Here is a 14,596-nt window from a genome sequence, read left to right as displayed (position 1 = left end):
CTTGCGTGCCTCCCCCGGCCTGCAGAGTGCTGGTCCTCCATCAGTCCAACCTATTCAGATGGGTTGCAGAAAGCAAGGCCTGGCGAGTGTCTGTGCTCAGCCACCGTTCTTGGGATCAGGCGGACCTTCTCCTTCCTCAGAATCGGCTGGAAGAGGAGGTTGGGCAGAAGAGTGTTGCACCCGAGTGGGATTGATCCCCATGTTTAGGAAGCTGGAAGGTGTTTCCAGATCAGCAGTAACCTTCTGGGTGGGGTCTCAGTTACTGGATGTTTGGATTGACAGAGATGAGCATCAGTCATAGAAGTTATTTTCTCGTGCATCCTGGCAATGGGCTTTGTGCCTGCATCAGGCTTCGATTCAGAAACCTCCAGAGCCGGTTTTATGTTGAAATGAGACACCAGCTTAAAAAACCTGGCGGCGCCTAAGTAATTTGGAGGCGCAAGCACCAATTAATATGCAAGCATCCCCGCTCAGACATCCCTCCATGCCTTTCAGGGTTGCCTCTGTTTTGCGTGCTCACTTACGTCGTGGCCTGGGGCTGACGCGTGTGGCAGCAGCTGCTCCCACATTGCCTTTCAGAGTGGCCCCCGTCACCTCCCTCGTGCAAGACAAAATCGGGGAAGTCATTGGGGAGATCTGCTGCTCTAGCGAAATGGCGGCAGGGTTAGTCCTGACTCAGCCGGTCATCATGAGCAACATGGCAGGGCAGCTGTTCATCTCTGCCATCCACCAGTCATAATTTTGCGGTGACCTTCTCTAGATCAGACAAGTGGCCCTCGTGTCTTCTGGTGCAGAAGCTTTCGCAGTCTCTTTCCAGCACTGAATGTTACCCGCCTTGTCTGCTCCAAGCAACAGAACGTCCTTTAGGCAAAGCTGCTCTAATACGCTGCACTGGAGTGATAATTTTAGAATCTGTTATTCCTGCATGGCTTCTTTTGCGGTGAGGTGGCTGATTTTGATGTTTTTATTGGGCCTTCCTTGTCACCTCTTTATTCCTACCTCCTAGCAATCAGGCACTAATTAGGGAATTGTTCAGATGAAGTTGCCCGCTACCTTTGACCAAACACCCACAATTACGAGCAGAGCAACTGTGCTGGGAAATTATTCCATGCCGTCCTGTCTCCAGGGGGGGTTTGTTGCCAAGAAAAAGTCAATTACTGGGCTTTGCTTCTTCCTGAATAAAGACTTTAGAAAACAGGTCATAATGTTCACCATATTTCCCACATAGATTCCTTCCTGGTCAGAACTTGCCTACTAGGGAAATGTTTTGGAGTGCTGAGAATTTGCAAATATAAGTGTGGTATGCTGCCTGGCTGGAGTGTTTGTGGTCTGTATCAGTTGAAGTGGGCCAGGCTGTGGGGGGAAGAGTTTGCACCTAATTTGCTATGAGTAGCAATTCAGTGCCCCACCCTACCTCCCAAATGCACACGGTTGCAGGCATACTCTGCTGCAGATAGGTTTCCTTTGTTGGTGCTCTAAGTCTTGATTAAAGCATGTAAGTTGTAAATTAATGGTTATCTTACTCCTAAACGAAGGCGGGTCTTTGCTGTACCCTCTGTAATGTGGCACCATTCACCGCATCCCATTCTGTTGAAGGATCAGGTACTGCATAGAGGACGGAGTACCATATTATGCATCTCCACCCCTGCCGTGCCCTTCCTTAATTGCAGGCACATGCCACAACCAACCCCCTCTGTTTTAATTAGGATACTATAATTGAATTTATTTACATGGTTGAGTTTAATAGTGATTCATTGGTATGTTTTACACAGGCAGCTTTGTTCTGTATTCGTTATTGGCCTTTAGTGGATTGGCTGTAAGGTCACCATGCAGGTTAGAGGGGCAAAGGACTGCCTTTTGGTACAGGAGAGTAGGCAGCGATCCAGTGGAGAGATCTTGAACCATGATGTCTCCTGCTTGCCTTTAGGACTGGGTTGCTGTTAAAATTAAAACAGAGAGGCTGTGGTGACAGTGTGGCTTTATGTGCTCGTGCAGGGAGATTTCTGTCTGGCTGTCTTGTCTGTCTAACTTTTTCCCTGCTTATTTTCTTGGGAATGAAACATTACCCATGTCTGCAGTTCTGCCCAGGCAGACTTTTGTGGCTGGAGTGTCCGTGCCGCTCTGTGGTTTCTGGAGCCAGGTCTTTTCATCTTTCTGCCTCTCTGTCAGGCTGCATTACACCTTCCCTTCAGAGCCCATGAGCTCTGTACCCAGACGAGTCAGAATACTGGCACTCAGACGCAAACCGTATTTCAGGCCAAAAGTTTGGGTGGTGGTTTTTATGTGTGTACTCTTTCTTGTGCAACTCTACTATAGTCTACTATCTTTGGGTGCAAGGATTGTGACTATAGACACAAACGCTGAGCTGTTCTGTAAATAAAAAGCAGTGTATATCAAACAAAAACAGCTCAAAATAATAAAACAATTTGAGACATAAAATATGAAACACAATAACCAGCAATAAAACCAGGCTAGGCACAAAAAACAGCCTCAGATCTTAGAATCAGGCAGTTGACATCTGTCAAACTCTCCTTGGGATTAAAAGCTCTTAAAGCAGAACAGAGGAGGAGGGAGTATCGCGTCATTAAGAGGAAGCTTGGGTAAAAAAAAGTTTCTTGGCGCTGGAAACTGGACAATATTAGAGTTAGAACTAACCCTAAAACCAGTCCTGAAGAGAGCCTGGAGTTGCCCAGCTGCCATAGGACCAAGCATTTTGCCCAAGAAAGGGATATTTTCTGATGCATGGTAACTATTAAGATAATTATGAAGAAAGCCCTCTTGAAGGGGTTTCATGGACATCTTGTTCAAGGCAGACAGTCTTTCCCCATTCTTCAGTGAAACATTGACCACTCCTGGGATTGAATTGAGCGTCCTCCTATGAGATGTCATCCGCCTTGAAGAGCATTGGGCTGTGGTGGGGTAGGCGAGAGTCTGGTAAGCTGTTTGTCCCCTCATCAGTCCCCAGCTGAAATCCATCATCTCACCAAGTAATGAGCTTCCTAATCTGCTCTTTAGCATATTTTATTTAAAATATTGATATACTGCTTTTCTGCATCCATATCAGTGGCTGTTCACTATATAATAAAACAAATATAAATTCATAAAACAAACAAAAACAAACCTCAAAAACTGAAACTACCAGAAAGTAAGAACAGCAGCAGTATGAAAGATCACAATAAGTCGTTAAAGCACCATCGTCAGGGTACAGTCAGCCACAGAGGGCTTATCCTGTAAGTAGAAGGTTGCTGTGTTGGGCGCTAACTGTCCTAGGGGTCCAACAGCTGCTGTCCCTCCTCAGCCAGGGATGTATCTGCAATCCCAAGACAAAACAGTGTGAATAAGGATGCAGCTTCTGCAACTCCCATGCTAAATAAGTGGTCTGCCTTCCAGAGGCAATGATGGAGCTCATCCAGGACCCCACTGAGGGAGGAGATGGTGATGATGACCGAGTATGTCAGGGAGAAGGTGTCTCCAGTTGCTTTGGGCCAGTTCCTTTGCATCCCAGTGTCCTGCAATAGCATATCTTACTTGGTCTGAAAGTGAACTGATGTGGCCAAACTGGGAGAGAAGAAGATGGTGTCTCAATTCTCCGTAAATGACAGGATTTTTGGTAGCAGTAGAAAAGAGCAAGAGTCCAGTAGCACCTATAAGACTAACAACATTTGTGGCAGGGTAGGAGCTTTTGTGAGTCACAGCTCATTTCTTCAGGATCTTCGGTGGTAAAGTAGCCACAGAAGTTGCCACTGTATTCTCAGCCTGTGACTTCACAGTTCAGTGTGGCCATATAGACAGAGGAGCAGCCATAAATGAAATGGAAGAAGCCACCAGAGAGATCAGATGTCCCGTTGGATCCATTTGTCCTCTGATTTATCAGGCCCGGATGGACAGGGGCCTAATAGGCAGGGCTTTGGGATGTAGATAGTGCGATGATGATGATGATGATGATGATGATGATGATGATGATGTATCACTGCTCAGTTTTTCAGAGCAGCGCATTCAGGACACACTTCCATTTCGGGGTGAAATACTAATTTCAGTCCTGCAGCATCTTTGTTGCCCTTCTTAGTCTTATTGATGATAAACCATTTTATTCCGTCTTTCCTCCAAGGAGCCGAGGGTAGCAAACATTGTTCTCCCCTCTTCGTTTTATTTCCTCACAAGAAACTGTGTTGTAGTTAAGGCTGAAAGAGAGCTCATGCATTTCAGAGTCACCCAGCCTGTAGAGATTTGAACCCGGGCATCTCCAGCCCTCCTCTGACACTTGGCACTCACAGCATTGGCTGTCCCATAAGACCTCAAGCCAGCTCTGAAAAGTCCTCCTTGGCATCTGTGTTGAAGCTCCCAGAACCATAACTTCAGTTCTGCAGCTAAGACTGGTTCTATTGTGCAAACGGCAGCTCTACATAAAATTTTTCAGAAATACACGTTCCTTTGGAGATAAGAGCTGCTTAAATCCACTCCATATGCTACAAACTTCTTACAAGCAAAATATATCTCCTTTTTACAGAGGTCAGCATCTGTAACAATACAGCTGCATTCCCATGCCTCATATAACTGGCTCAAGGAAAAATGTACTCCTCTGGACCTGTTGCTTGAGTTGCATGCATAACTTACTCCCGCCCCCTCCCTTCCTGCACCAACTCCAGCAATCTGGGAATGCCGGCATGTGCATCAACTGGAGTTACAATCTGGGGGGGGGGGGGACTAAGCCTGGATGAAACTGGTTTAGGATCCCAGTTAATTGAGAGAGGGGTATTAGCTCTGGGTAACCTGTGTGCTTGCATCGTAGATGATTGGAATTAGTAAGGGAGAGGGGATGTGATGAGAGAGGCTCATAGGCTAGCCAAGCAGCAAACCAGGTTTGTGTACATGTTTCCTTAACTGTGGTTAGATGCGATGTCCGAGTACAGCCTACATGTGTTCTCCTGGGTGTGTGCCCCTTATATGTGCAACAAACGCTTACCTGGAGTTAAAATTTCTATGTGGGATGTTGTGAATTCTTTTATAGAATTGCTTTTTCTCTTAGAATTTTGCAACGTAAGAAACAATTCCAGGAACAAAGAGAGAGGGAGTGGCTGTATATTTGCCTTCCCTTCACCCAGAACAGTTGCATCTTGGAGGTGTTTTGCAGCGCAATCCTAAGCAGAGTTACTCCTGTCTAAGCTCATTGAAATCAATGGCCTTAGACTGGAGTAACTGCTTAGGATTGCACTGTTGGTTTGATGGACCATAACTGCGTGGAAATCATTTAAAAAAATGACGCAAAGTTTATTAAGGTGACAGTTCTAGTGGATATTTCACCTATGAACATATGTAGATAACAAATAACTCTTACAAAGAAACATAATTTTCTTCTGCAAAGATCTGTCCAGCTCATGAAATATTGAACCGTTTTCATTATGTCAATTATATATAAATTATCTATCTATCTATCTATCTATCTATCTATCTATCTATCTATCTATCTATCTATCTATCTATCTATCTATCTATCTATCTATCTATCTATCTATCTATCTATCTATCTATCTATCTATCTATCTATCTATCTATCTATCTATCTATCTATCTACCTACCTACCTACCTACCTACCTACCTACCTACCTACCTACCTACCTACCTACCTACCTACCTACCTACCTACCTACCTATCTATCTATCTATCTATCTATCTATCTATCTATCTATCTATCTATCTATCTATCTATCTATCTATCTATCTATCTATCTATCTATCTATCTATCTATCTATGTTAATTTCGGGTTGCATTATGCTAGCTAGCTTTTCTGCAGCCAAAAATGAGAGGGGGGCACCTCTTTTCTCTGCTGAAAATTCTGTATCAGTAATCCTGTGGTAAGGGCTACTACATCAGTGTGCAGAAAAATTGGTAGAGTTCAAACCTGTGTGCTAATACAAAGTTTATATCTCAGTGTTAAATGTGAAGCAGGACTAGAACTAACTGTTCGTGGTTTTTTGGTGTTGTGAGTTTTCTTATGTGGAAGTACCGTTTAGTTTGGAGTTCCTGTGTGAGTGTAAAGAAAAGGCCGCAACCTTTGCCCTCTGGATGCAGCTGTGAAAGTGCCAAGAGCAGTCTGGATCCAGCCAGCAGCCTCTGGCTTGTGGTGAGGCACTTGGAAGGAGGCTGAGTCCAGAGCGACCTGAAGGTCTTTGGAGCCTTCCGCACATCCTGGGCCCCTTGCCGTTCCCATGGTTCTGTGCGAACCCAGACTGCTCATGGCAATTCTTTTGAGGAATGCAGAAGTTGCATCCAGTTGTAATGGCATGCAGATAATGGCCCTGTGCTGTTGCAGTGCTGCAGCTCCTTGCACACAACGATAGCGGACAGTGTGAAACCAGCCCATGGCTGCCTCTCATCCTAACCTGCCACTTACTTGCTTGGTGCCACATGGTGGGATGCGGGAGGCAGTAAAAGACAAGATTAGTAATGCTCATGAATAAAGATCCAGTCTGAGAACAAGATGTTAAACCAGGTTGTCAGCTGGTTATAAATGAGCACAATGCCCCAGCTTGGGTTTTATTAATTTTGAAGCCTCTTTAAAAAAACCCCTTTTTGTTTCAGGGCATTCTGAGGGCAGCTTTGGATAGAAGCAGTGTTTTACTGATATGAGTGAAAATCGCTTTGGAAAGTCCAACATCGTGCCAGTTCTAGACCCTCAGGAAATCCCAGGAGCCCACCTGCCTTCTCTGTCCAGCAGAAGTGCTGTGAAATGGGTGCAAGTGGGTGGAGGGCTCTGCTGGTGAGTGGCCGTGCTTGGGCAGAAGAGGGGAGCTGGGCTCCTCTTCAGGCTGTTCCTTTGTTCTTCCTCAGAGAGTTGTGAAGCTGGGCCTTTAACGGCTTCGTGGCCAGCCTGCAGGCAGGACTGTAGCTGTTTGCTTTTAGCTATACACCGTTCCTTGGAGACTCCTTGATCTAACCTTTATTCCCCCCTCTTCCAATTCTCTTTCAGACAGCAGTTCTGTGGATGAAAAGGTTCCAGAATCACATATTTTCTTAAAGGGTCGTGTCTTTTGTTGCCCTGTGTTTGTGACTCAGTTGACCTCCCTTTGAGTTGTGCGATGCGCATGTTTCCCCAGCTTCCCATGCTTTTGTCCTCCTCCCCTGATGTGTCCCAAATGCCTTCCATTAATATGCAGAGTAAACCCTCACTGTTGTGGTTTCCTTACGCCATAAGTTGTGCCAGCTCAGGGGGTCTGCTACTGTCAAACCTAGTTTCTGGTTTTGCTGCCCTGTGGCAATCGCCTGTGCTGCTGCTTGCACACCAGGATTTAAAGGGAAACCTTCGGGGGTTCCTTTGGGGGTATAGTCAGCGACGGCGTGGGTTTCTCTCTAAATGCTGGACGTTGCTCAGTTGTATTTTCAAATAAGAAGGACCTTTAGCTTTGGCGTGGAGCTGGCCCTGCTTAGCATTTCCATACTAGGTGTTCTGTGTCCTCTGCTCAAGATCTGCTAACACTAGTTGAGTAACTGAGCTTTTCCTTCTTCTCCATTCAAGGCCCGCATTGTAAGTGGAGGTTCTTTGGAGGCTTCCAAGCTAGCAATCCAAGCCTTTGCTGGGTAAGTATGTAGCACTGCCACAAGCTTTATTTTCAAACTATGTATTCTTTATATTGTTCTTTCTTTCCATAGCTAGTGTGTGAAGTGACCTGTGTTCTGTTATCGGGAGAGACCTCTGCGACGGTCTGGCGCTAGTGGAAGAGTCGGGAGCTAGTGAAGCTAGCAGATCAGAACTGCCTTGATCATTGGGGAGAGAATAACTGGTTTGTTTGTTGATATGGAGTAATCAGGAAGGAGGAGCAGAGGGGAGAGGAAGTGAGGCCTGGAGGTGCAGTGTGACGGATCTTAGGAGAGGCCTGTTGTGAGGCTATTGACAGGAGAGAGATGAGTTTAGCAGGCAGAGGAGGAGGAGGAGCTGCAGCAGCAGCAGCAGAAGAGGCCAGAAAGGAGGAAGTGTCTTGTAGCCAAAATAAGAGGCAACCAGAGCGTGACACAAGGTTTTAGCAGGAACAAAGAGGCGAAGTGCTTGGCTTTGTGCCCATCTTACTTTCAGTGTTAGGCACAGCCCCAGACTGACAGGTAAAGTGATGCCAGCAGCTGCCTTTCTTAACAGCAGCCCGCCTGGGAACTGCTTGGCATTTAACCCTCCCTATTCTCCAAAGCGCTGCTTTAGGAGAAGGTGATGGAACCTCCCCTGGATAGAGGGAGGCTTTGTTTGTCCTTCATGCCCTTTCCAATGGGGCTCAGTCCCAGGTTCCTTAGGAGCGGGGAGGATGTTTCTTAGCTGGGTTGCTCTTGGTACCCTCGTGGATGGGAGCCGCTGCAGGAGAGACTCTTCTTGGCTTACTCTGGTGAATGTTGGGAAGAGATTTATTTATTTATTTATTTATTTATTTATTTATTTATTTATTTATTTATTTATTTGACAAAATGTATAACTCGCTGTTCTGCCCTCACAGTGGCCTCCCATACACAGGGGTCAGAATGGTTCGTAGCCAGGTCCTTTAGGGCACTTGTCCTGGTTGGGATCTTCTTTTCTCTTGCAGACCGTTATCTCATCAGTGCAAGCAAAACCGTCTTCATTAGGATCTCTGTTAGGATCTGTATTAGGAGCATCCCAGATTCCCTGGTTTTGTGAGAATATTGGGAAGGGTTTAGCTGTTGGGGGCCTTTCCAGGTATTCAACAACACCCTCTTTCCAGTGCCTGGATTGTAACCAGAAACCCATACTCAGAGAGGAAAATGTCCACACACCTTGATCCATTTGCTCCAAGAAGTGTTACAGATTCTGAGTTTGTGATGTGCTTTTCTGTTGCTTGAAATTATCATTTATATTAAAAGGAATAAAAGTGTACAAACCATCAGTTCTCAGAAATATCAAGAAGCTTGAAAACTATTCTTTACCAAACAGTAAGAGACCAAATTATTCAAAATGGCACCCTAGAACTCTGAGGCAACTTGTGCCAAGAGCTTTGTCCGCTCTTGCATTGTTGCTCCAATGCTCCAATGCTTGGCATGATCTCATGTGCCGGAAATGTTTCCTTGCAACCTGGTCCTCATATTGCTTCATAGCTGGCCTGGCTCTTCCAGGGAAGGATGCTCTCTGTGCTTTAATTGGGTCTGCCCAAGTAATTCCTGAGCCACATTCAGGGTGTCAAAATTTCAGTTGTTTAATTTTCACTCTTGGGCAGCTTTGCAGTGCTCAATCAATAGCACAGATTTCATATGTCTAGAACATCTTGCTCCTGTTCTCATATCTACCCCTTCTAGAAATTCCTAGCACTGTCATTCTGTTCTTGGTAATTTCATTGCTCCCTGTCCTCTCTGAACCTTCCTGGCCATTCAATATTATCCTGCTTATTGTGGAGTCCAAAAATGTAGGATATAAATGTAGCAAAGGGAAGCTGCCTGCAGAGGAGCAAATGCTGTGGAGTAGCATTCATCTGTCCCTTAGAAAAAACAATTGTGCCCCTGAAACAATCCAGCATGCATTGGTAGGGAATGCAGTTTTACTCTGGCAGCCACACAGTGACCAACTTGATGGCCAGTTGCGCGCCTTTAGTATGGGAACATCTGCATGGCCGTTAACAGAGTCTGTCATTGAACAGATTCTTCTCCAAGCAAAGAAGAGACCCAGGTTGATGTCGTGGTTGGAGTGTCAGGATCTGAGGCCCAGGTTCAAATCCCTGCTCTGCCAGGGAAGTTGACTGGGGGACCTTGGGCCAGTCGCACTCTCTCAGCCTCACCTACTTCTCAAGGTTGTTGTGAGTGAGGACGAAATGGGGGAGAGGAAAGCCATGTAGACCAGCCTGGACTCTGAAGGAAGGGTTTAAAACGCCTGGTTGGCAGGTGCTGCTGCTGAGCAGACTAGTGGCTAGCTACCTGAGGCTGGCTTCCTCTTCTGCCCAAAGTCACAGATATTCCTCATCCTTCTGGAAGGCCCAATGATTTGCAGCCAGAGTTCTGCAGCAGTGCTTGTTCTCTGACTCAACATGCAGAGAACAAGCCTGGGCTAGGGAGACCCAAGTGAAAACCCCGCATGATGGAGTGCGCAAGAGTCTAGGGGGCCACCCTGAATGCCACAGTTAGACATGAGTTACAGGTGCTCCTCAGTTCCCATGCCAGCAGTGCCCGACTGAGATTATGACTGTAGCATGCATGCAGAAGAGGATGCAGCAGGCTGGGCAGCTCCCAGTCTCTTGCACGGACTGCCTTCCTTTGGAGAAGTAGAGTGTGGCCAGGAGGCGTGTCCAGGTTGGAGCACAGCCACTTACCCTCTCCAGACTGCGCAGAGGAGAAAGAACTGAGTGTGCTCAGCCCCTTCCTCCTACCTCTGAGGCCACATGAGCGGTGACTCCAGCCCAGTCTCTCTCTAGCCCTAACCCGACCATCTGCATCACACCCTCATATTTACTCAGAAATGTCCTGTGATGTTCCCTGGGGATGACTTCCGAGGAAGAGTGCCACAGTCACCCTCTGGGGGATTCCTGATGATGCTCACGTTGAACTGGAGTAAAGGAGGGGAATTCAGAACTGGGGGGCGGGGGCGGGGGCGGGGGGGCAGTAGCTAAAGATTTCACTTAGTCCAGTATGCAGTTGGAAGTTGGGGATGCCAAAGACGACGTTAAGTTGGCGGCACTGGACTGGTCTCATGTGGCAAAACTAAACAGGAGTCTGGGGGCAATGTGCAAGCCACCAGATTGACTGCAGCATACGCTTTGATAAATATGGATGCCTTTCAGGTGCCACAGGAGTCCTGTTTGTTTTGCTGCAACATGTGAGCATAGCGCTGCCTCTCAGTAATCTGCAAATCTGTGGAAGTGCTGAGGAAAATGCAGCTCTTTTTGCTTGAGCATTTTTCTCACTTTCCTCAGTCTTAGTCTTGAATAAATGTCCTGATTTTGAATTCCAGGGCAAAATTCCTGAACCCAGAGCCAAACTCTGAGCCAGTTATGCGTGCCTCCTTGAAATGAACCCGACTGACCTCGTGTGTGGAGGCATGCTGGCCTGGCAAGATTTATTTATTTATTAAATTTATAGTCCGCCCTTCCTGCAAGCAGGCTCAGAGTGGATAACAACATGTATAAAAATATAAAACCACATTAATGAGATAAAATACATTCGAATCTCAATTCCAGTAAATATTTTCAATGCTGCAATTCATACCGTCCAACCCATACAAGCACATTCCCGTGGGGTGGGAGATGGCAAGCTACAATGCTGCTGCTACTACTACTACTACTACTACTACTACTATAATATAACATTCAATTTATATACCACCTTTCAGGACAATGTAACACCCACTCAGTGGTTTATAAAGTGTGCTATTATTATCCTCATGACAATCACCCTGTGAGGTGGGTGGAGCTGAGAGAAGAACTCTGAGAGAGCTGTGACTGACCCCAGGTCTACCCAGCTGGCTTCAAGTGGAGGAGGGGGGAATCAAACCCAGTTCTCCAGATTAGAGTCCTGCTGCTCTTGACCACTACACCAAACTGGCTCTCTATTAAGTGAGTCAGCAGAGACTGGAGTGAGGGGGACCCCCCTCCTCCCTCAGCATAGACCAGCTAGATGGCTCACCTGTGCCTCAGCCAGAACCACGTGCCTGGCGGAACATCTCTGTCTTACAGGCCAAGTGGAATAACAATTCCTGCTGGGCCTTAGTCTTAACAGACAGAGTCCCACTGGGTTTGGTGCCAGGGACAAAAAAAGGTTCCAAAGACAGTGCAAGAAAATAGCTGTGGGAAGTGATGGGGAAACCCTTCACCTTTGTCAGACATCAGGGAACACTCTTTGCATTGCTGCATTAGATTCTAAGTGTTCAGGGTATGATTGTGTAAAATAGCATTGCTCTGACAAGGGAACGAAAGACAGCTGGACTTGGGGAAAACTCAGAAAAAGTATGTGAGAAGAAAGAGTACTGTGTGCTGGCATGGAAGCAGGATAGATACGGGAGCAGAGTGGTCAGTAAATTGAAAGCTGGTTTGTGTGTATGCGGGGAGATAATACAGGCCGGGAAGACAAAAGGAGTATAATTGGATAGGCCACTGAACTAACCCGACAAGTACTAGGGAGCAGCTGTGTGTCTGGTCGTCCATTGCCTGGAGCTCAGGGTGACAGACAGCTGCCAGAAGGCCTTCCCAAGAGCTCAGGGTGCTATCCTGTGTGTTGCTGATCCTCTGTAGCTTAAAAATAAAGCCTGTTCCTCTAGCAGAGAAATGATTTTTCTTCTGATAGAAACGTTTATGTGCCTGGTGTGAGAGTACATCAAACAGGTACTTTGCTTTGTATCGTGACTTGAGAAGTGGGGAATCCAAAAGACAAAACAAAAAAAATCCTGGTTAATTGAAATGGGGGTGGGGGGGTGGGATGCCAAGGGCAGAAGCCCTGTTCCTGGCTCCCAAGCATAATGGGACACCACTGAGACATTGGGAGGAGTTTGATCATATCCACCAGCTCTTCTGGGAAAACTCTCCTTATTTCTAGGCTGAGTTTGTCAGTATCCACTTGCAGCCCCTCATTGGTCTCCTCATTTTGGTGTCTTTGCTGGGAGCTTCCTTCTCAACCTCCCGTTTAAAATTGAGCAGGGCAAGTTCTTCAGTCAGTGGAATTGCTTCCATTGCTTTTCTTTGCACCAGGTCCAGGTAAAAGGCCTGTCTTTCAGTGTTCCTGCAGTACTTCAGCTGTGTTGGTGGTGGTGGAGAGTACCTTCAAGTTGTAGCTGATTTAGGGCAACACCTGCTGGGGTTTTCAAGGCAAAGAGACTAACAAGTGGTTTGCCATAGCATTCCTCTGCATAGCCGTCCTGGTCTTCTTTGGAGGTCTCCCATCCAGTTATTAACTAAGGCCAGCTCTGCTTAGCTTCCAAGATCTGATGAGATAAAGCTTGCCGAGGCTATCCAGGTCAGGGCACTTCAGCTGTAGCCCCTTTCTTTTGAAGTATCTTTCAAGGATTTGGATTCAAGAGTGAATTTTTAGTCATCCAGGAATAGGAAATCTGCTATATTGCCCTAAACTGGAGCTCTGCTAGCTAGCAGGTCCAGATGGCACTGCAGTGTATATCTTAATAGGTTTGCATGTGCACACACTGCCCCCGCCCGCTCCCCCCACCTTTACATAAACAAAAAAATCCTTTTATGCATTGCTGTGTATCTAGGCAGATTCGTGGAGGAGAGCTGCATCTGTGGCTATTAGCCAGGGTGATTAAAGGCGTCCTCCATATGCAGAGGCTGCACGCCTCTGGATCCCGGTGTTGGGAGGTGGTATCAGGAGAAGGCCTTGGCCTCTGTGCTCATGGTTGTCCTCTCCCAGGCATCTGGTTGGCCAGTGTGTGAAGCAGAATGCTGGACTAGATGGCCTGCTAGTCTGGAGGTAGCAGACTTACGTTCTCATGGAAAGTGAGGCTGCTCATCCCAGTGTCTGCTCCTTTTTTGAGTAATGTGAGGACTGCCACAGTTTCTTAAGTTCCGTGTGTTGTGTGTATAATTTATATATGTTGCTAAGGGTTCACGCTAAAGCTGTGTAACAGGAGGAGGAGATGGCTGCACCCTGTGATACAGTCAGAAGTAGCTCTGTTTATTAACTTATTTAGGATAATTCTATGCCACCTCTTTAGAGTCCTGCTTGAGGCAGCTTATGATTAAAACCATGTAACAATGCAAAACAGGCCCTTATGGGTCAGATGTTGTCCTGGCAGCATCCCCTTGGCTAGCATGGCATTCATCACCCCCAGCCTAGGTTATGCAAGAAGTCTCGCCAAGCAAGAGCCAGGCTGCGGCCTCTTGGGATCAGAAAATACCTCCAATAATCTCAGCGTGAGTGTGGCTGATAAAAATGCAAATCAGGAACACAGTAGATGATCAAAATTAAGCACACATCGTTTCACACTCATCTTCCCCCTATGAATTTGTAGACAAGCCCTGACTTGCTGTTCCTGTCCCACCCTGTAGCATCTAAAGCAGCTTCTCAAAGGAGCCTGAATGCGCTGTGCCAATGGCTGCTGTGCTACAGAGGAACCGGACAGATATTTTTGGCGGGTATTAAAGCTTCTTTTAATCCCTTTGTAGAGAGACTGGTAAGCTGTCGCTGTGATGGCATTTTAATACAGACTCAAGCTGCGAGGCCTATATGGCTAGAGGGAGCTTTATGAGCTCTTTCATAAAATTAGAATTCAGGAGCACCCATTGAAATTGATGGGCAATACATAAAGGACAGACACAGGGCAATACTTCTTTACTCAGTGAGTAATTAAATAGTGGCTTTTGCTGCCTATGGATGTAGTAAGGGCAACGAGCATAGATGGCTCCGAAAGGGGGTTAGACTGATTCACAGAGGAAGGGTCCAGCGGTTACTACTAGCTGTGGTGATTGAAGGGAACTTGAGAGGCACAAAGCCCCGTGTTGGGAGGCAACGTTGGAGAAAGGCCTTGGCTTTTATGCCCTGTATATGGGGGTTCTCTTAGGCAAAGGACTGGCCACTCTGTGAAACAGGATGCTGGACTACGTGGGCCACTGCCCTGATTTAACAGATGTCTTCCTGTCTCTCTGTGTTCTTAAATGGTAAAAGAAGCAAAATG

At 46.6% G+C, this 14,596-nt stretch overlaps 1 protein-coding gene across 3 annotated transcripts in view; it reads left to right on the top strand.

Annotated features, from left to right (window-relative positions):
• UNC13C (unc-13 homolog C) overlaps positions 1-14,596 on the top strand; it is a 101,208-nt gene that overhangs the window by 16,373 nt on the left and 70,239 nt on the right. For 2 of the 3 annotated variants that reach the window (XM_055002178.1, XM_055002179.1), the window contains exon 2: positions 7,517-7,578. Coding sequence is in view for 1 of the 3 variants with exons in the window: in XM_055002180.1 (XP_054858155.1) it covers positions 6,971-6,993; positions 7,517-7,578 (85 nt within the window). In the remaining 2 variants the exon portion in view is untranslated. Of the gene's footprint in view, positions 1-6,970; positions 6,994-7,516; positions 7,579-14,596 lie in introns of all 3 variants that reach the window. The other variant, XM_055002180.1, reaches the window with a different exon arrangement.

The sequence above is a fragment of the Eublepharis macularius genome, chromosome 18 (assembly GCF_028583425.1).
Source record: "Eublepharis macularius isolate TG4126 chromosome 18, MPM_Emac_v1.0, whole genome shotgun sequence".
NCBI classification, from domain to species: domain Eukaryota; kingdom Metazoa; phylum Chordata; class Lepidosauria; order Squamata; family Eublepharidae; genus Eublepharis; species Eublepharis macularius.
The sequence above is the reverse complement of the archived record's forward strand: the minus strand, read 5'-3'. Positions and strand labels throughout refer to the sequence as shown.